Source organism: Ochotona princeps, chromosome X (assembly GCF_030435755.1).
Source record: "Ochotona princeps isolate mOchPri1 chromosome X, mOchPri1.hap1, whole genome shotgun sequence".
In the NCBI taxonomy this organism is placed as follows: domain Eukaryota; kingdom Metazoa; phylum Chordata; class Mammalia; order Lagomorpha; family Ochotonidae; genus Ochotona; species Ochotona princeps.
In genome coordinates, this window is record NC_080865.1 from 104835649 (window position 1) to 104854921 (window position 19273).

At 52.3% G+C, this 19273-nt stretch overlaps 1 protein-coding gene across 1 annotated transcript; it reads left to right on the forward strand.

The window, feature by feature from the left end:
* The first annotated feature begins 13650 nt into the window (after positions 1-13650).
* Positions 13651-19273, forward strand: PRRG3 (proline rich and Gla domain 3). Its single transcript, XM_036497851.2, has 4 exons — positions 13651-14162; positions 16469-16506; positions 17582-17742; positions 18078-19273. The coding sequence occupies exons 2-4, from the start codon at positions 16500-16502 to the stop codon at positions 18603-18605; spliced, it is 696 nt and encodes a 231-aa protein (XP_036353744.2). The 5' UTR covers positions 13651-14162; positions 16469-16499; the 3' UTR covers positions 18606-19273.

Consider the following 19273-nt stretch of genomic DNA (forward strand, 5'->3'; position numbering starts at 1 on the left):
TGTCCATGGCTGTGCCTCACACTTCCCAGACATCAGCTAAAGGGCTGTGTGCCAAGTGGTTGCCATCTTTGGCATCTACAGCCATTTTCCATTCCCTAGAGGATTTTGGAGTGTGCTTACCAATGAGGCTCGAATGGGAGCATCTTCCCACCTGCTGCCTGGTGTGTGTGCTTGAGGGGCTTGGCCAGCCCTTTCTGAACTTGTTTGCCTTTTTAAGGCAGTCAGCCATTGCTGGAAGAGATAAAGGGCAAACATGGTGCCTCACACAGGAGGAAGCTAGCAGCTCCCTGGCAGTGTCATCTCCATCCAGTGTGTAAACTTAATTTGTGTCCAGCCAAATTCCTGTACAGACGTGCTAATCCCTGGTGTGATGGCAGTGGTATTTCTTAGGATCTGCAGAGGGCTGGTTCTAAGAGCCTCCATCACGGAAACCACAATCCACACATACTCAGGTGTCTAGTGTGAAATGGTGTTGCATTTAGATAGAGCTCACACAGCCACCCATGGCCTTTTCAAGTGCCTGCGGCTGATTTGTAACACCTAACACAATGTAAATGCTGTGCAGATAGCTATTCCACTGTATTGTGTGGGGAATAACGACAAAGAAAAATCCGCATATTTAGTGCAGATGAAATGGTTTTTTTTTCCAAGCTTTTCTGAACTTTTCTTTGTGCAGAATGTTGGATATAGAAATGAAACCTTTGGTAGATAGTTGGGTTTCAGTGAGGCAACGAGAGCGCGCCTCTGATGCCAATACTAGTGTTCTTAGTGGAGGAGCAGGAGAGGCAGCTGCATCCTGAGGATGGCCGCTCACAAACCAAGAGAGTGGGCCTCAGCAGGAAGCCGGCCTTACTGTGCTGCCCCCCCTTCCTGAGCTGTGGGAAATCAATGTCTATTGCTGCAGCCATCTCGCCTGTGGCCTGTGGCGAAGGAGCTGACTAGGAACCTACAAACGTCGTGCACCACTCCCCTTCTCTTAGTGCATGTGGAACTGTTGTTAAGGTTGTACACTTGAGCTAGTCTTCTCACAGCCTTGCTGCAGGCTTCTTCCTCTGAGGTGGACTCTTTCTGGGGCTCTGTGGACCGGCTGGTTTGCCAGGCAGGACAGGAGTCCCACTCTCTCCTTATATGTATATGACCTGCTTGAGAGGCGGAGTTACAGACATCCTCTAGCCACTATTGGACTGCACAAATGGCCACAACAGCTGGAGCTGGTCTGCTCCAAAGCCAGGAGCCGGGAATCGGGAGCTTCTTTTGGGTCTCCTGCATGAATATAGGAGCCAAAATCTTAGACCATCCTCTGCTGCCTTCCCAGGTCATTAGCAGGGAGCTGGACTGGAAGCAGAGCAGCTGAAATCCAACTGACACCTATATGGGATGCTTGAGTCATAGGCAGTGACTTAACCCTCTAAGCCATAGTGCCGACTCAAGATCACCACTTTGCTATGAGACATGTAGGATGAAGGGATTTGCTGGATGACACAGTAAGTTGCCACACATCCCTGTTGGTGGCTCCAGTGAGCCCCGATTAACTTATGTTGTGTACACAAGTTGGAACACTGCAGGTAGGTGGTGGTGGGGCAGGCTGGACTGGAGGGAATTTGACAATTAAATGCCAAGGAGCCTGAAACTCCTGGAGCCATAGATGTTTCCTGACCAGAAGGAGACCCTGACCCCACAGGTCATAGGGTAATTAACCACATGTTCACCTTGTTGATGAAACAAAACCCACAACCCTGTAGAATGAAAACATGTCAAATGCGGGGAGGCAAAGGTCAGGCCGACAGGACAGACAAATTGCAGTATTTAGAAGAGTGCAGTCAAGTGTTTGTGTAAGCCAAGTTCTAGCCCACAGGGCAGGTAGGTGGCAGAGGGGCTGCAGCAGGCCGGGGCTGCAGCAGGCCAGAACTGCAGCAGGCAACAGTCTCACAGGCTGATGTACATAGCAATTTTGGAGTGAATGATCGGCTAGGAAATCCAGTGGAGGCTGCTTGGATGAAGGTTGTCTGTGTACATTCAGAGCCAAGCTGGGAGGAGGAGGCCACCCAGCTGAGGGCTGCTTTTTCCTTCTGTTCTTACCTGCCAGTAGGTGGTGCCCTCTGCCCAAGTGCCGAGCCGGCAGTGGCACTGAGGGAGGCAAGGCCAGGCCCCGTGGCCTTCTACCTTCAGCTGCCTGCTGTGAAGACCAGGGCCACGGCCTTTGCCTTTCAGCACCTACCAACTCCGGAACAGTTAGCGAAGACTCACATACTTCACAAAGTCAGTGAATGGTAGTCTGTCTTCCTGCTGCTCTGAGTTGTGTGGCCTGCCAGGTTCCGCTGCAGACACCGAGGAGATGGCTGCTCCCCGGCGCAGCGGATGCATTGCAGCAACTACTTCTCCCCTTGCAGCATTCACTTGCCCCTCTCTCCATCAGCACGGGTCTCCCCCTCCTCAGCCTTTCTCCTTTCACTGCTGCACTTGCTTTCATGGAAACAGAGAGCTGCATTCCCAAAGGCATGAAGTCTACATTGTTGTGTGTTCCCAGGGTCAGCACGGGTCAGGCATGCAGGAGGTATCACAAAAGATCTGTTGATCAGTGCCCTCTCTCCACCAGAATCCTCCCTTCCTAGGGCCCAAGTTTTTGTTTTCAGCTGCTTGGCAATGGACTGCAGCAGCCCTCTGGCTTGCAGTCAGCCTGTGAGGTACATACTATGGCACTAAAAGCAGGTTCTCTGAACTCCTAGGGCTGATGACTTCCTCCGCCCTTGTCTCCCACGCCCTAGCGTCCCACATTTAGAGGTACCTACAGTGGCTCCAGTTCATGTAGTCGGCATCTGACCCACCCAGCCACTCCCCACCCCAGGTGCCATGGGGAAACTTAGAGCAGGTACAAGGACCAATGGCTCTCAGGACAGTCACCAAACATTAGGTGGAGCGGAGTTGGGCTCGTTTCTTGTTTTCTCTTGCCCCCTGGTGCATGACCTCAGTATTTCAGTTTCCAGTGGCCTTCCTTGGGACCGCTTCAGGTGACCTTTACTGACTACTTGTTCTGGGCCAAGACCCAGGCTCTGTTTCAATGCAGCCCTATTTGGATTTCCATTCTCTCCTCAAGGGCATGCAAATCCATGGGACAACATACAGTCATCCCCATTTATCATCTTGGCCTCCTTCACAATTGATCTCCAGTCTTGACTGAATCCAAGTGTCGGTACTCTGTGTGTTTGCGCTTAAGATTTTCATGCCCCTAGAGAGAGCCACCTAAGTTGGTAGACTTTCTGCTCTGAGATTTCCCAAGGCACAACTCTCCATTCAGAAGCATTCTCAGAATGGTGACGTGCTCGCTCCTCACCCCCCACCTCCATGTCTTGCAGACTGTACTTGCAAACTGGAAGATGTGGGATGAACATTCTCTCATCATTCCATCTCTAAGCCTTCCTTTGTGCTTAGTCTTTCCTCCTTTGCACAGGCTAAAATGGAAGCATTCCCTGTTGCCAAGGTTGCTGTCTTCACCTGTGTTCTGGGTCCCATCTGATCCACATGTCCTCTTTCCACTTCACCTATCCTGTTGCCATGTAAACATTATTTCTTGTTAAACAAAAATCATCACTTGACTCCCACATCCTTCTCCAGCAAGTGCCCGTGTCTTAAAAGCATTTGTCTAGATGTACAGTTACCATTTGCTGTCTCTCCAGTGTACTCAAAAATGTGCTGAGTCTGCCTTAGCTCCCAGCATTGCACTGAAAGATCTCTTCTCAAAGTGCCCGATGAGCTCTGGCTTGTAGAATCCACTAGTCCTTTCTCCCTCCTTCTGCAATTCACTGCAGTCAGCAGTGACTACTCAATTAGAATAAAGGTGCTGATTTATGTGAAATTGTCTTGAGTCCATTTGCCTTACTAAAAACATTTCTTACTTAATCTTTAGTTTTCTAAGCAAGCAAGCATGCATCATTTTCAATGTGTGCCCCTTGTTTCTTCTTCAAATTTCACTTCATTATTTAAAGAAAGATTTCTTCCTGTGTTGGAAGCTCTTCTAACAGTAGAATGGATCACAACTTACTTATGTACTGTTTTGCTGAATAAAACAAGTGAATAGATGCACTTAGACCAAATAAGCAATTGTTCAACTTCTTCCATTTCCTGTAAATGACATCATAAAGTGAAGGCATGGCTGAGTCCCTCTTCTTTCTCCACTCTAGTAAATAGGGTGAGCAATTACTAGACATTTATGGAAAGAATAAATGGAGAGTCCAGGTAAGTCTGAGCAGCAGGCAGGTGTCTGGATCCCCCCTTCCACAGCCTCGAGCCAGGCCAGGCTTCCTGCTGAAGATCTTAGCTTCCCTTCCACTGCCGCTAGGTGGAAGGAGTGTCCTGGGCTTGCCCAAGCCTGAGGTTCAAGAATTTCCTCCATCGACAGCGACCATGCTGGGTACAGATCTCAGACGGTTCTGGGCATGTTCAGCATCATGGCTTTGTCCACCACTGCCATGTTGGTGAGTGGAGTCCAGGTAAGTCTGAGCAGCAGATGGGTGTCTGGGTCTCCCAGTCATGTGGCTGTGGCTGGGTAACCCGCACTGAGCCAAGGTTTCTGCTGGGAATCTAGCTCCCCATCCACCGCTGCTAGGCTGGGAGGGTCCTGGGCTTGTGGGTGGCCAGAGCCTAAACCAGCACTGGGCTTTGACTGCTGGCCACCTGGCAGTGAGCTCTGGGGTCTTAAGGGTATGGAATTACTGCCTAAGGACATCCATGGATAAGGCAACTGTATGTGTAGGTGAGGAATGAATCCTGAAGGACACCCAAAGACAGGGCCACTATACTTGCAGGTAAGCGAGGGGACTGGTGGTGTGGAGGGGAGAGACTTGAAGATCTTTATGGATCAGACTGATGCACCAGCCCACATAGGAGTCCTGGGTTGGGCTTGTTAGCACGGAACATGGCGACTGCCACATGCCAGTGCTCACGCAAGCTATGGCTGGGGGCCTGTGTGGCAAGGCTGGATCCCAGTACCTGACAGTGAGGGGATGGGTCACGTTAGACTGGGCCATGACACTAACCAGCACGTAAGAGAACGAGGTCTGGGGGTGGATTCTATGGGGGATATGTGTGCCCAACGTTATTGAACTACAAGTCCCACTGGTTAGCTTGGGAGTTGGGATGGTGATGGGCTGAGCTATGTGTGACCATGGAACTCACTGATGCTCACTGGTACTGGGGCTGGGAACCAGCTAGAGCATTGGTCTAGACATTCCTCTACACTTGGACTAGAGCAGTTAGCCAAAGGGACCCCAGTTCCTCAGGGAGTGGGAGAAAATTGTGCTGTGCAGAGCAGAAGAGCTGAGGGAAAGTCTCCGCTACTGAGCAATTTTCTTGTTTCTTCTTGAGGCAGAACCAGCCACCAGTTCAGATCCTGGCTCCCAGAGCAGCATGTAGGACAGTCCTTCAGCAGCTGGGCAGACAGAAGCTAGTCTGAAAATACAACCCTGAAGCCTGCACAGCACAGCCATGGGACTTGGCTCTACCTGGTCAAGAGAACCGTGGGGTTTACCACAGCATCACAAAGCCAGGAAGTAGGTGAAGGTCACTGTCATGCTCATGCTGGGTGTGGGCAAGGAGACGATGGAGCTCAGGAGTGGGGCCAGCAGGGGCTGTCTGGAACAGAGAGCCTTTGGATGGCAGCCGATGAAGCCTAAAGACAAAGCTTTGTTAAGGGCTGAGCAATGGATAAAACTCAGGGATGGTGTAGGGGTGTTTGGACCATCCCACAATGTACATCAATTTGAAAATATCACATGGGAAGGAAGACTTATGACGGAGATGATGCTGTACAGTAAGGTAGATGAGATGATCGTACATGTGATGGTCATATCTACATTGTCAATCCAATCTTGGTCACTTTTTCCCTTAGCCTACTCTCCACCAATGCTCTCATCTTATCTTTTCTGTCCCAATTACCCATTTCTGTAATCCTGTGCTGAGGCTCTATTAACATCTTGAACCACTACCCCACAGTTTGCTTCCTTCTTTCTTTCTCTCTCTCTCTCTCTCTCTTCCTTCCTCCTTCCCCTTCCCTCCTTCCTCTTTCTTTCTTTCTTTCTTTCTTTCTTTCTTTCTTTCTTTCTTTCTTTCTTTCTTTCAAAAGATTTGTTTATTTGAAAGAGTTACACACAGAGAGAGGGAGAGACACAAAGACTTCCATATGCATCTTCCATAACCTGGTTCTCTCCTTAGATTGAAACAACAGCCAGTGCTAGGCTAGGCTGAAACCAAAAGCCAGAAGCCAGGAGCTTCATCCAGGTGTCCCATGTGGGTACAAAGCCCAAGGAGTTGGGCCATTTTCTGCTGCTTTCCTAGGCAATCATCAGGGAGGTGCATTGGAAGGAAAGTAGCTGGGGATCAAACTAAAGACCTTATGGGATGCTGGCATCACAGAAGTTTTACCTGCTATACAACGACAGTTGCTCCACTCCACTATAATTTCTATCTCTTGCATCCGGCTCTCCAACCACCAGATCACTCCTTCTCTAGCGCTAGAACAATTCTTGTAGCCCTACTGGAACTTTCAACTCAAAAACCACAATGTTGTTTCTCTCTCCTTCACCAAATCCTGACCTGTCTTTACTTTCCTCTTGATCAAACCTGAAATCCATGATTATTTGTCATAGTTTTTCCATTGAGTCCTTACATAACACCATGCCCCACCATCATTTTCTTGCTATCTGTTGAAACTCAAGCCTTGGATCCAACATGTTGGTACAGTGCATATAGCTGCTGCCCACAGTGCTGGCAACCCAAATGGATGCCAGATTAAGTCCTAGTGCTCCACTTCTGATTCAGCTCCCTGTTAATGCACTTGGGAAAGCAGTGGAGGAGTGCCCAAGTGCTTGGGGGGCGGGGCAGAACCTGAACCCATGTGAGAGACCCAGAAGAAGCTCCTGACTGCTGGTTTCAACCTGGCTGAGCCCTGATCATTTCAGCCATTTGAGGGAGTGGACCAGTGAATGAAAGATCTCTCCTTGTCTCTCTTTTTTCTGTAATTCTGCCTTTCAAATAAATAATTCTGAAATCATTGCCCTACAGGGACCAAAAAGAGATGGGATTCTTAGAAAACATCTGTCAAGGTTGTAAATAGAAGCCCAGCACTATGGCCTAGCACATTCAGATGCTGACTACAACGCCGACATTCCATATGTGTGCCGGTTGGAGTCCTGGCTGCTTCACTTTTGATTCAGCGTCCTGTTTAGGCTCCTGGGAAAGCAGCAGAAGATGGCCCAAGTGTTCGGGCTCCTGCAGCCATGTGGGAGACCCAGATGAAGCTCCTGGATTTGTCTCAGCTCAGCCCTGACATTTGTTTCCATTTGGAAAACGAACCATAGATGGAAAATCTCTCTCTGTCCCTTTCTACTTTTTCTGTAACTATGCCTTTCCAATCAATTACTATTAAACCAAACAAAGAACAAACAGACCTCCAGCCTTGGGGCAAATGTTGTACTGCAATGTGTTGAGCCCCTGTCTGCAACACCTTAATCACATATCAAAGTGCCAGTTCAATTTTTGGCTACTAGTGTACCCGGGAAAGCAATGGAAGATAGATTAAGATGGTCCCTGCCACCCTTGTGGGAGTCTAGATGGCATTCTAGGCTCCTAGTTTCAGCCTGGCTCAGCCCTGGCCGCTGTGGCTATTTGGGAGGTAAATCAGTAAATAGAAGCCTTCTCTTTGTCTCTCCCTTTCTCACCCCAGCACCGATGTAACCTGAATCTGTATCTAGTCCGTCTTTGTAGCTGCTGGTTTGCTGGCACAGGGCCGTTACTGCTGCATAGCCCTCATGCTCCATGTGCCTTCCATCTCCCAGGAGACCATGTAGTGCCTTGTGCCTTCATAGCTACAGCATGCTTCTGCCCATCTTAGAGGCCAGCCTGCATTGGTGATGCACTGAGAACTTTTACAAGTGCCATCGTTGCCCCTGCCATCTGTCTCCCACAACTTCCTGCCTCAATGGCACACAAGCAATGTTTAATTTATATCATATTTTAAAAAAACAGTTCTCTGTCACCCTTTATGTCCCTGCAGCCTTTCCACTTCTCTCTTCTTTATAGCAAAACCCCTGGAAAAAGCTGTCTGTCAGTACTCATTGTTTGCAGTGATTCTTTCCCACTCTTGGTGGTAATACTTTTCCCTCAGACTTCCTTGGAAATCGCATTGGTTGGGTCACTCAGGGCCCCCACATGAACAAACATGACAGTCAGTCCTTTGTGTTCATCCGCCTTTACCCCTGTTCTGGAGACACTTCTTTCTCTGCGTTCTTCGGTTGCCCACATACTGCCCTGCCACGCCTTCCCTGGCCTGACTTCTGGGGCTGAACTGCTTTCTTGACATTCATGGGCTCATTGATCTCAAACAGTCACAAGATTTGTAATGCCAACTAAATGTTACTCATTCTGCAATCAGATGCTCAGCTCCGATGCTAGTCCTGCCTGTTGGACTCCTCTGTTAGGCCCGTCTACTGCTCTATGCCTCATCTCACCTTCCATTTCCTGTTCCTCTGACTGAAAACCCAAGAGACACCTTTGATTTGTGTCCCAATCCAGATCACATTGTCATCAAATGCTAATGACCCTGTCCTACAAAGCCCTCCACAATCGGCCTGCTCCTTGCTACCATTGTCTCTTACCTGGGTTCTTTTGAGAATCTCCTAGTCTCAGTCGAGGACGGCCCAAAGCCTTGGGACCCTGCACCCGTGTGGGAGACCCGGAAGAGGTTCCAGGTTCCCGGCTTCGGATCGGCGCACATCAGTCGTTGCGGCTCACTTGGGGAGTGAATCATCGGACGGAAGATCTTCCTCTCTGTCTCTCCTCTCTGTGTATATCTGGCTGTAATAAAATGAATAAATCTTTAAAAAAAAAAAAAAAGGGCCCGGCAGCGTGGCCTAGCGGCTAAAGTCCTCGCCTTGAAAGCCCCGGGATCCCATATCGGCGCTGGTTCTGGTCCCGGCAGCTCCACTTCCCATCCAGCTCCCTGCTTGTGGCCTGGGAAAGCAGTTGAGAATCTCCTAGTCTCTCAGCTTCCATCTTGGCCATATCTTCTCACAAAGCACTCAGACTGACTTCTGTTTACATTCCAGTAGAAATGAGGCTGTGCTGTCCTTTGTCATAGAGTTCTCTGTGTCTCTCCACAACACTCGACAGGCCACAATTCTTATAAAGGCCCACAGGGCCTTGCACCGTCTCCTGCTATCCCCATCTGGCCATCTCTCATACCTTTCCCTCCAAGTATCCTCTCTTGTTCACTCCCCATCAAGACACTAGCCTCCTGGGTGGCCCTAGACATGCTGAATGTGGCTCTGCATTCAAGGCTCCTGCATCCGGACCTCTGTCCACCAAGAGCAGCTGCATTCAAACCCCATTGCCACTGCAGTTGCTTCCCTGGCAACTTTATTTAAAGCTGCTACTCCATTTTTCTCATAGCCCCAAATACCAACCCCTATTCCTGTTTCCTGTATTTTTGCCTTCTTAGTTTTTGTTTAATATCCATGAGGGTAGGAGTTCTGTTTGGTCTGTTGGCTTTTGCAACCCCAGGTCCTAGCACAGGGGATAGCGCCACTGAGTAAATACTTGAACTATGAGTTTGCTCATGCTGTCATGCCAAAGGGCCACAAACCAAGTGTCTGAAAGAGTGGAAGTGTGTTATCTTGCAGTCCTGGGGGTTGGAAGCTCAAGCTCTGTGTGTTTTCTGGTCTGGTTCTTTCTCAAGACTTACAGCCAGTGTTCTTCTCCTGGATGCTCACACAGCATTTCTTCCAAGTGTGTCTATGTCCTGATGAGCTCTTGATAGACGGACACCACTGGCAGTGAATTAGGGCCCGCTGCTAGCTCTTCATTTTCTCTTGGGTGCTTGCTTAAAGGTCTTATATTCAAATAAAACCACATTGTGAGAGTTTGAGAATTAGGATGTAAAGATTTTGGAGGGTGCAATTCAATTCATAACACCGGATTAGTTGCTTCATCAGTATGTAGAGATGGTGTGAGTTTTTTTTTTAAAGATTTATTTATTTTATTACAAAGTCAGATATACAGAGAGGAGGAGAGACAAAGAGGAAGATCTTCCGTCCGATGATTCACTCCCCAAGTGACCACAACGGTCGGTGCTGCGCCGATCCGAAGCCGGGAACCAGGAACCTCTTCCAGGTCTCCCATGCGGGTGCAGGGTCCCAAGGCTTTGGGCCGTCCTCCACTGCTTTCCCAGGCCACAGGCAGGGAGCTGGATGGGAAGTGGAGCTGCCGGGATTAGAACTGGCGCCAGTATGAGATCCCCAGGGTGTTCAAGGTGAGGACTTTAGCTGCTAGGCTACGCCGCCGGGCCCTAGATGGTGTGAGTATCTTAAGAGGTAAGAATCACTGGGTAGGGTCAGGGACAGAGTGAGACTCCACAAGGACCTATGGGTATGGGTTGACCTGGAGACACGTTCAATTCTATCGTGAGTCAGTGTTGGGGAAAGAGGGAATCTCTTGGAATGGCTGAAACTCCAGAGACTACTCATCTCAGCCAAAAGAAGTGTGGCAGAGGGGCTGGGGATAGAAAATATGGCCTAAGCTGATGGGATTGGTATAGACAAGGTATGAGGAAAGGAGTGGGCTGGAGTCAGAGGAACAATGGACAATTCAGGGAGCAAAGCTGTTAGGGACATCACCCATTACCTACACAGTCTGCAGGGCTCAACACAACATGAAAATGAAGTATCTTGTTCACAAATTATTGAGGACTTGAAGATGGCAACAACAAAGCCATGTAGCACGTGGGGTGGGGAGCCCTTCTAGGCATATGAGTTGCTTGGCTCTACTGGTTGTACATCCATACAGCTGGCTCTGCCACGTGACAGCTGCATAAGAGGCAGAGAGCAATGCTAGGTCAAGTTCAGCTTGAAAGGGCTGTCCTCTTGCCATGCATTGGGGATTTTAACTGAACTATGATCTATATTTTTCCATCTTAAAAACTGTTTTTAAAGCAACTATACCTCAAACTATTTTGGAGCAGTGTCCGCTCACAAACCTTTTACAAAGGTACTCAGAAAACGGGAGTGGTTTTTGAGTGCAAAGCTGTATTTGGAGATATCTCCAATACAGGGCTAAGAGAGGGATGACTGTTGGGTTGACGGGGGTAAGGAGAGAGGTCTCATGAGGGTTTCTCGGATGACTAGGACCTCCGTTCAGCATGTAGATTTATTTGGAGCCATGCCACTCTCCTAAGGAAGCTAAAGCATCTATGGCAATCTGTTGGGAAAAGGAAAACCTGCGGTCCAATTCCTGGCCCAAGCACGGAGCCAGTAGCCAGACTCTTTTCATTCTTATACAAGGGGACACTGTTTAGCTCAAGCTCTGAGATCAAGGATGGGAGGGAGAGACTTCAGGTGTCCTTTGCCACTCCCTGGGAGTGTCTGGAGCCCTGCTGAGGGGCTGGGGGGTGAGGTGGGGTGAGGGGATGGGGGGGAAATCCCCTGGACCCAGAGAAAGAGTCTAGTGGGAGCTCATCTCTGGAGACTCAGGTGCCCTACCAGTGGGAAGAGCTGCTTTTGGCATCAGAAGAGTATTTCAGTGGTGCTTTGAGGGTTCACTTTGCTCCAGCTCATCACTTTAGCCTAGCCCCTCTGACCTCAGCTCTACACAAACCTAGTGGGAGGGTGCCTGCTAAGGATGAAGCTCTGTGCTGGCTGCATGCCAGAGACCCAGAAAGAGACAAGGCTCCTGGCAGCAGCTCAGGAGGCAATGGACAACCTAAGTGAGTCATCAGATGAATGATTTGTGATTGAATGTAGACCAAAGCTGACGTACAAAGCTTGTACTTAAGCCTCAGTCACATTATACATAGTTATTTCACTGTCTTGGCAATCTGCTTGGCAGGCATCACAGCATCATTCCCACGTGACAGATAAGAAAACTGAGATGCAGAGAAATTAAGTCAGTTGCTGAAGATCACAGAGTCAATATGTAGTGACGCCAAGAGTGACAGCTACTCCTCACTGCTCCCCTCTCTTGGCACCCATAGAGCCCCTGGCAGGGTCAGATGGGTGGGGGTGGAGGATCCCACAAGATCTCATAGCAGAGATGTTATCTGCACTGTGTGGGAAGAATGAATGTAACTGCTCAGGAAAGCAAGTGCCCAGTGGGAGGAAAGGCATTCCAGGCACAGAGGGAACTTGAAATAGGCTGGTGTTACTGGAGCCAGAAGCTCAAGTGTGGGTACACAGAGGAGGAAAGAAGTCATGGGTCCTTGTGTGCACCCCAAAACCAGCACTTTTTTAAAACAGCTATGTGCATAGGCGTATATGGATGAGATCTGGTGACAATACGTTAACCTCCCCTGAAGAGCTCAGATGGTTTCACCCAGCAACCATGACCCCAGCTCTGCCTCCCAGGGAACAGAATTCCCTTCAAAACATATCCAGTCCTTTGGACACCAAAGGCCATTCCCATCCTCTGGTGATTTTATTTTATTTTTTTCCCTTTGGAAACTCGACCTGGGACCTGATGCTCCTTGCCTTCAGTTGCAAGAGAGCAACAGAGGGTCAGTCACAGGTAAGGAAGACCCTGTAGCCCTGGAAGAGCAAGCAAGTCAGGGAACAACTGGCTTGGAAGTGGAAGGGCAAGTGCAGTAAGGGGAAGGGCAGTGAAAAAGCAAAGGGCAGGCCAGGGCTGAAGCTGCTGCAAGGAAAGAGGCCCTGAGGTAACGGAGGCCCGCCGCAGCCATCGCCCACCTGGGGAAGCACGGTTGGCATTCCTATGCTTGGCATGGGCTTGGGGGCAGTTCACAGGCAGCCTTCTCATGCTCAGTCCCATGTAGCCAGCACTGAGGGCAGGGCTGCAGGAGCAGGGATTGAGGGAGGACCAGGATGCTGGAGAGTGCAGACTACAAGGAGTCCTGCAAACCCTGGAGGCACCACCCGCCCCCAGCTTCCACAGGTCTGGCAGCAAGCTCCCCGGGCATCTCCTGGCCCGGATCTTAGCACTTAACCTTGTCCTGTGATTGTTCTGGCTCTTCTGTCTTTGAGCCTTGCACAATGTGCCCCCCTCCCGCCACCAGTGTTTGTGGCAGGCTCAGAAGATTTCTTCCTCTCTCCTCTCTGACTTAGGCTTTCCTAAGGCCATTTCATTCTCCAGGTCGTTGTATTCCTGAAAAGCAGGCAAGATTCTCCCCATTTCTCAGATTTCATGGGACAGAAAGCCTCCTGTGCCAAGGCACGGTTGGAGAAAAAACCCGAGGAAGTCAAGGTCATTGGCGGGACTCACCCTCCACCTTTCCCTAGGGGCCAGTGGAGTCTTGCAAGGCGGGGCTCCCTTACTGGCAGGGGTCCCTCTCTTCTTGGCGGGCCACCTGACCAGCCCCAGTGGTACCTGGGTGGGGGACAAGAGGCGGGGTTGGGCTTAGCGGGGACGCCTGACATGCTGGACCTAGGAGCGGCCAACGGAGTCTGCTGGCACGCCAGGTCTTCCAGGGGCCCGCGCCTTGGTCACTACTGGCCAGCAGTGGCCAAGGGTCGCTGCTGTGCCCCTGTCCCGCGGGCCAGGCCCCGCCTCCCAGCCGCAAGGGCGGGGGCAGGGGCGGCGCTGGTGGAGTGGGGCGCCGGCGCGCCGGTTCTTGGCCGCCCCTCCGGCTTGCGGGTCCGCCCTCCCTACCCCCAACTCTGGCCTGCTCTCGTCGCCCCCATGCCTCCAGTCTCTCCCTAGTCAGGCTGCCCGGTGCATCCCGACGATCGCGGCCTGGCGATCGGGGCACGGCGGTTGCGGCGCTCGAGGGTGGTTCGCAAGGCACGGGGCGCGAAGCCAGACCTGCCCGGCGCTGCGGTTGGGGGGTGGGCAGTTCAGGACCGGCATCGGCGGAGCCCCTAGAGGAGAGCAGGGGTAGGCAGGGGGTCGCCGAGGTAATGGACAGGGCCTGGGCGCACGACTGCGAAGGGCGGGGGCTCCAGGCGCACTTTGGCCCTGGCCGGGCGCGCGACTGGACGCCTGAGGCGGCTGGAGAGCAGCTGGGCGGGGAGGGAGAGAGGGAGGAGACGGCTGGGCTGGGCCGGGGGCTTGGCCGACGGGGAGCAGGTGGGCGGGGACAGGGGCCCTGCTGGAGGAGACGCAGCAGCAGCAACGAGGTGGCGGGCTGCGTGAGCAAACAGGGCGGCCGCTCCTGGGCCCGGAGAACGGTGAGGCAGTTTGGGTTGGGTGCACCAGCCCCGAGGGCAAGGTTCCGTGTCCAAGGCCTCGGAGTTGGGCGCGGGGCACTGTTGGGGTGGGTGGGTAGGGTAATGGCTCTGGAGGCCCGATTGAGCCAAGCAGTCCCAGGAGAAGAGTGGTGTTGGGCCCAAAGTAGGAATTGTTGGCCAGGGCGCTGGCGTTGGGCAAAGGTGGGTGAGGCCAGGCCCTTGCAAGGCTGGCATTGAGTGGAAGGGGAGAAGGTGGTCCCAGAGTTTGGGAATTTGTGCGTAATTTGGGAGTTGCCTTGTCACTGGGTGGGTGGATGAGTCATTCGGGTTTGGAGATCCCAGAACCCGTTCCAGGCTATCCGTTGTGAAAATCCAAGGGCCAGGATTTTTGGGAAAGGGGCTCCGAGGTCCTGCGTGAAGGCCTCTGGGAGCCAGGCCCCGGTGCAGTGGCTCAAAAGCTCTGGCCCTGGGTGGGGTTAAGGCAGGTCTTTGTGGTGGCCACTTCCTGCTTTCCTTCCTTGTCGCAGGCTGTGGGGAGGGGGTTAAACCTTCAGCTTGACAGTATCCCCAGGGGCAGGGGGACACAGACGTGCGTGACTGCAGCAACATTCTCTGTCATGGAGCCCTCACGCTTCCTCACGGTTGCTGTAGTAACTGCCTATTGATGGTGTATTTATAGGTGAAGAAGCAGGGCTACATTTTGGGGTGGGAGGGGGATGAGGCTGAAGGGCAGGCGCTGCCAGCAGTGAAGGAGGCTACAGAATGGCTAATGGGCTGGGCAGTGCTGCTTGAGCTGTTTGGGGAGTTTCCATCTGGGGTGTGGGGACAGAAGCCCGCACCTTTGGGGCTGTGATGGCTAGGTATGCAGGCACTGAAGTCACATGTGTTTGGGAGAAGAGGTGTTAAGTTGTTTGGTGATTTTTTCCACACACACAAAAGTAAAAACACCTTGCAGTTGTCTTCCATAAACAGTCGAACCTATTTTTCCAGCTTCCTTCCTAGATCTTTTCTCATTCTTTTCTAACGCCACCACCCCAGCTCCATTTCTCTTCAGTCAAAACGCCTTCTCTCAAATGTAGCACACCTATACCCACGTGAACCTGAGACCCACAAGGAAACAGAATTCTGAAGCAATATTCCCTCTTTGCTCTTACAAAGGGACACCTTTTGCAAAATGGCAGGCTCCTCTGGGAGCGGAGTCACATGTTGATGGTTTGTGGTGTTTTACTGCGGGATTTGAGACAATGCCCCTAGACGCAGTGTTTCCACAGATGGATGTCCCATCTGCTGTTTTCCTTCTGTTTTGACTTTCTCTGTGATTTATATCCTACCTGTTTGCCAGAAGGATTACAAGATGCACAAATGCACAAATAAGGCTCTGAAGACATACGTGCGCATCACATGTATATGGGCTTAAACGGTTGGGCTTGACGATATCAACACACTTCCTGGCACCCAAGGCCAAAAGGGTAGCACAATGGCTTATACAGCTCACGCATGTTGCACTCTGTAAGTCAGAAAACCAGTGTTTCTGCTTGGGCCGGGGAGCAGTGAGATGATTGTTCCCAGATGTGGAGGGCTTGGCCGGTGCTGCGGAGTATGCAGTGGGGATGCATGCTGTGCCCGTGGATTACGTCCTGGCTGGATAGCTCCTTATAGGAAAACGGCTTTTGGATGAGAGCTCACGGCAGAGGCCCGTCTTCTAGTTAGCTCAGTGTTGGCCGCTTACATTCTTGCCTTGGTGCCCACGCCATGTTGGTCTCCAGTGCCATGAAAGGAGACGTGTCTAGTTTTGGAAAGTTTCAGGTGTGTTGCCTCCTTTTTTGGTGAAGATAAATGCAGCAGTGTGGCTGAGAGCTGGGCACTGGCGGCCGTGTTTGTGTGCAGGATCTGACCTTGCAGGACAGGTGTCCAGCAGATTGCGCTCGGCCGGCCCAAGCCAGGCTGTGACATTTGAGATGGTGGTGATCGCTGTGTTGAATGTCGCTTTTCAAGGACCATGCTTCTTGTTGTTGGGGATTTGCTGCTGGGATCCTAACTCAGCTCTTACCTCTGCCACTTTTGATTTGCTTGATTTTGCCTCCATGCACAGCTCTGTGGGCTTTGTTTCCCTTTCAGCCTCTGAACATCTTTCCAATACAAAGGTGCAAAGATTTCTTGAGGAGAGTGTAGCAGGAGGATCCTTGGGGTCCTGCTCTGACCTTTTGACCAAGCCAGTAGGGTCACAGCCCTTGGCCAAGAGGGTTAGCGAGGGCCGAAGATTTTGGGGTGCAATTTCACTGCAAGTCTTCTCTTGTCTTTGCCAGGCAGCTGAGCCGCTGAAGCTGAGGCAGCAGCATGGCAGGTGAGTGCGTCCGGGCTCAGGCGCAGTGATGGGGCCATGCCCAGGGGCTCACAGGAAAGGCCCTCTCTGCTCTCCTCTCCATGGCTTGCCCAGCGGTGGCTGTCCAACTGGCAGAGTGGGAGCTTGGCTTTTCCACATTCACAGTTCCCTTCCAGATGTGTTCACTAGTGGATATGCACCTAAGCAGACTCCCAGAAGACATGCTGAGTTGGCAGGCCGGAGTGTGTGAGACAGGGGTCTGTCTGCCAGCACAGACAAAATGTCCCACTAGTAGGACTTTAGGTCCCACCAATCGCAAGAGCAAATGTGTCAGCTCAGGCCTATGGTGGTGCAAAGCTCATGCCACACTGGTCAGCCTGGTCTTACCTGAAGTTCTCCATTTGAAATCAATAGCAGTGTACACTGGTCCTTGCTGGTTTTTGGGGAAGGCAGTCTGTACCCAGCGGACAGGGTATATTTCTCCATACAGGCTCTGCCACCTCCCATCCCCAGAAGTATTCTTGGGTTCTTTTGCTCAAAGTCCCCTGATCTGCCCCAGCCTGGCTTTGTTCCAGGTGGTCCTGAGCGAGCTCTGGGGCTCCCAGGTCACTATGCATAGACAGCCTGTTCAGGCGGAGGACTGTCGCCCTGCTAGTGTTATGGGATTATCTAGTACTGCGGCCACCAGTGTCGCCCTCCAGAAGGCACAGATTCGCCTGGCCAGGGCTCCAATGAGTCCACGACAATGCACAAGGTGCTGCTCGGAATTCCTGGATGGTGATGCTGCTCAGACTTTGTGTCCTTGCTCCTGGGCAGCATACATTTCCTTCTGAGTTGCCACCTGTTTCCCTCCCCGTTACCAGGGACTTCGTTGGGTCCAGGGCAATCTAGAGGAATAGCATGGTGTGTGAGAGCAGTAGCCCTTTGCCCCTGCTGCAAACGGCTCGCCCTGTCTTGTGGCCGGGAGCCAAACATCTCACTTGTTCACCGTGCCTGCTTTCTCTCCGTGACTGAGCCTTCGTGTCTGGGCCAGCCACTTTCAGAGAAGGGCCTGTGCACATGCCTGTGCCAGGCCTCAGTACAGCTTTCTCTTCAGTGTTTCTGGGAGCCAGGAATGCTCACTCGGTCCTGAAACGGTTCCCTCGCGCCAATGAGTTCCTGGAGGAGCTGCGCCAGGGCACCATCGAGCGGGAGTGCATGGAGGAGATCTGCAGCTACGAGGAGGTCAAGGAGGTGTTTGAGAACAAAGAGAAAACGGCATGTATAACCACCATGGCGCTGGGAGCAGGGAGCGGGAGGAGCTGCAGAGGCAGCCTGCAGGGACCATGCTACCTCAGAGGTGTTGGAAGCAAGTTTGGAGAGGCACCACAGCCAGAAACAGGGCCCCTGTGGCCTGAGAGGGAAATGTCCTGGTCCCGTGGTGTGTCCTGGGTGCTCCACAAGCATCCCCGTGGCTTGCAGAGGTCCATGGCAGGACGAGGATGAGAAACAGCCTCTTCTCCAGGCTTGCTGCATGATGGGCCCGTGGGCTTTGGGGACATCCGCAGTGCCCCTCCTGCCCAATGTGGTGAGCCTTCCTTCTTATGTTGCAGATGGAGTTCTGGAAGGGGTATCCCAATGCCGTGTACTCGGTTCGGGACCCGTCGCAGAGCTCGGACGCCATGTATGTGGTGGTGCCCCTTTTGGGGGTGGCTCTGCTGATCGTCATTGCTTTGTTCATCATCTGGAGGTGCCAGCTGCAGAAGGCGACCCGCCATCGCCCTTCGTATGCACAGAACCGGTACCTGACCAGTCGCGCCGGGCACAGCCTGCCCCGGGTTATGGTGTACAGGGGCACTGTGCACAGCCAGGGGGAGTGGTCAGGGCCCCGTGAGGCTGGGAGCAGCCCGCATGGGGTGCAGGTGCCCAGTCGCGGGGGAAGAGCCACAGTCCGGCTGGAGAGCAGCCTCTGCCTCCCGGAGCTCTCTCTCTCCAGACTGTCCAGTGCCACCCCACCCCCATCCTATGAGGAAGTGACAGCACCCCGGGGGTGCAGCAGTGAGGAGGCCAGCGCCTCTTACAGTGACCCACCCCCCAAGTATGAGGAGATAGTGGCCACCAGCCCTGGTGCAGAGAAGTAGTGGGGCGCTGCTCTGGGCCACGCGAAGCCTCTGTCCGAGGCTTCCAATCTCCTTCAGAACTTTCAAAAGACTGTGTCACCACAGAACAGCCTTAGCCTCCTTGTTGCCAAATAATTCCCCAACCGTGGATGTTTAGAAAACCAGTTTTCAGAGACAGGTGGGAAGAGTTGGGGGCAGGAAATGCGTGTGAGTCCAAGGCCCTCCGTTTGCACCCCCCCCCCACCCTGAAAGAGGTTCAGACCCAAGAGTCCAGCCCTTCCAAGAAGCCACCCAATCAAGTGCTCCCAGCACAGTCTGGCTTCTTCTATGCCAAAGGAATTGCCTCCATTGTGTTGCTTGTGGTTCAGGTTCATGGCCAGTGGGGCTGTGTGGGCTGAGAACTTGTGGGTGTCTGGGTGCTTGGGCCAGGTGCTTAGGGAAGGAATTTGCCCTTCAGCTCCCCTACTCCTCTGGGTTGTGCTTTCTGGCCTGGCCCACGTGGTGAGGATTTGGGCAAGTACTGAGCAACAAAGCAAGTACTAACACAGAGACACAAAGAAGCACCACAGAGCAGAGCAGGACCACCTGGGCTTCACAGGAGGTCCTGGGCCATAAACTGCACAGCTCTGGGGCTGGCTTTCCCTCCACAGCCCCCAGCTCCTCCTGACCAGGGGGAAAAACAGGCGGGG

Coding starts and splice junctions, on each gene's coding strand:
- PRRG3 (XM_036497851.2), top strand. Junction 17,743..18,077: donor TTGAGAACAAAGAGAAAACG/GCATGTATAACC, acceptor CTTATGTTGCAG/ATGGAGTTCTGGAAGGGGTA.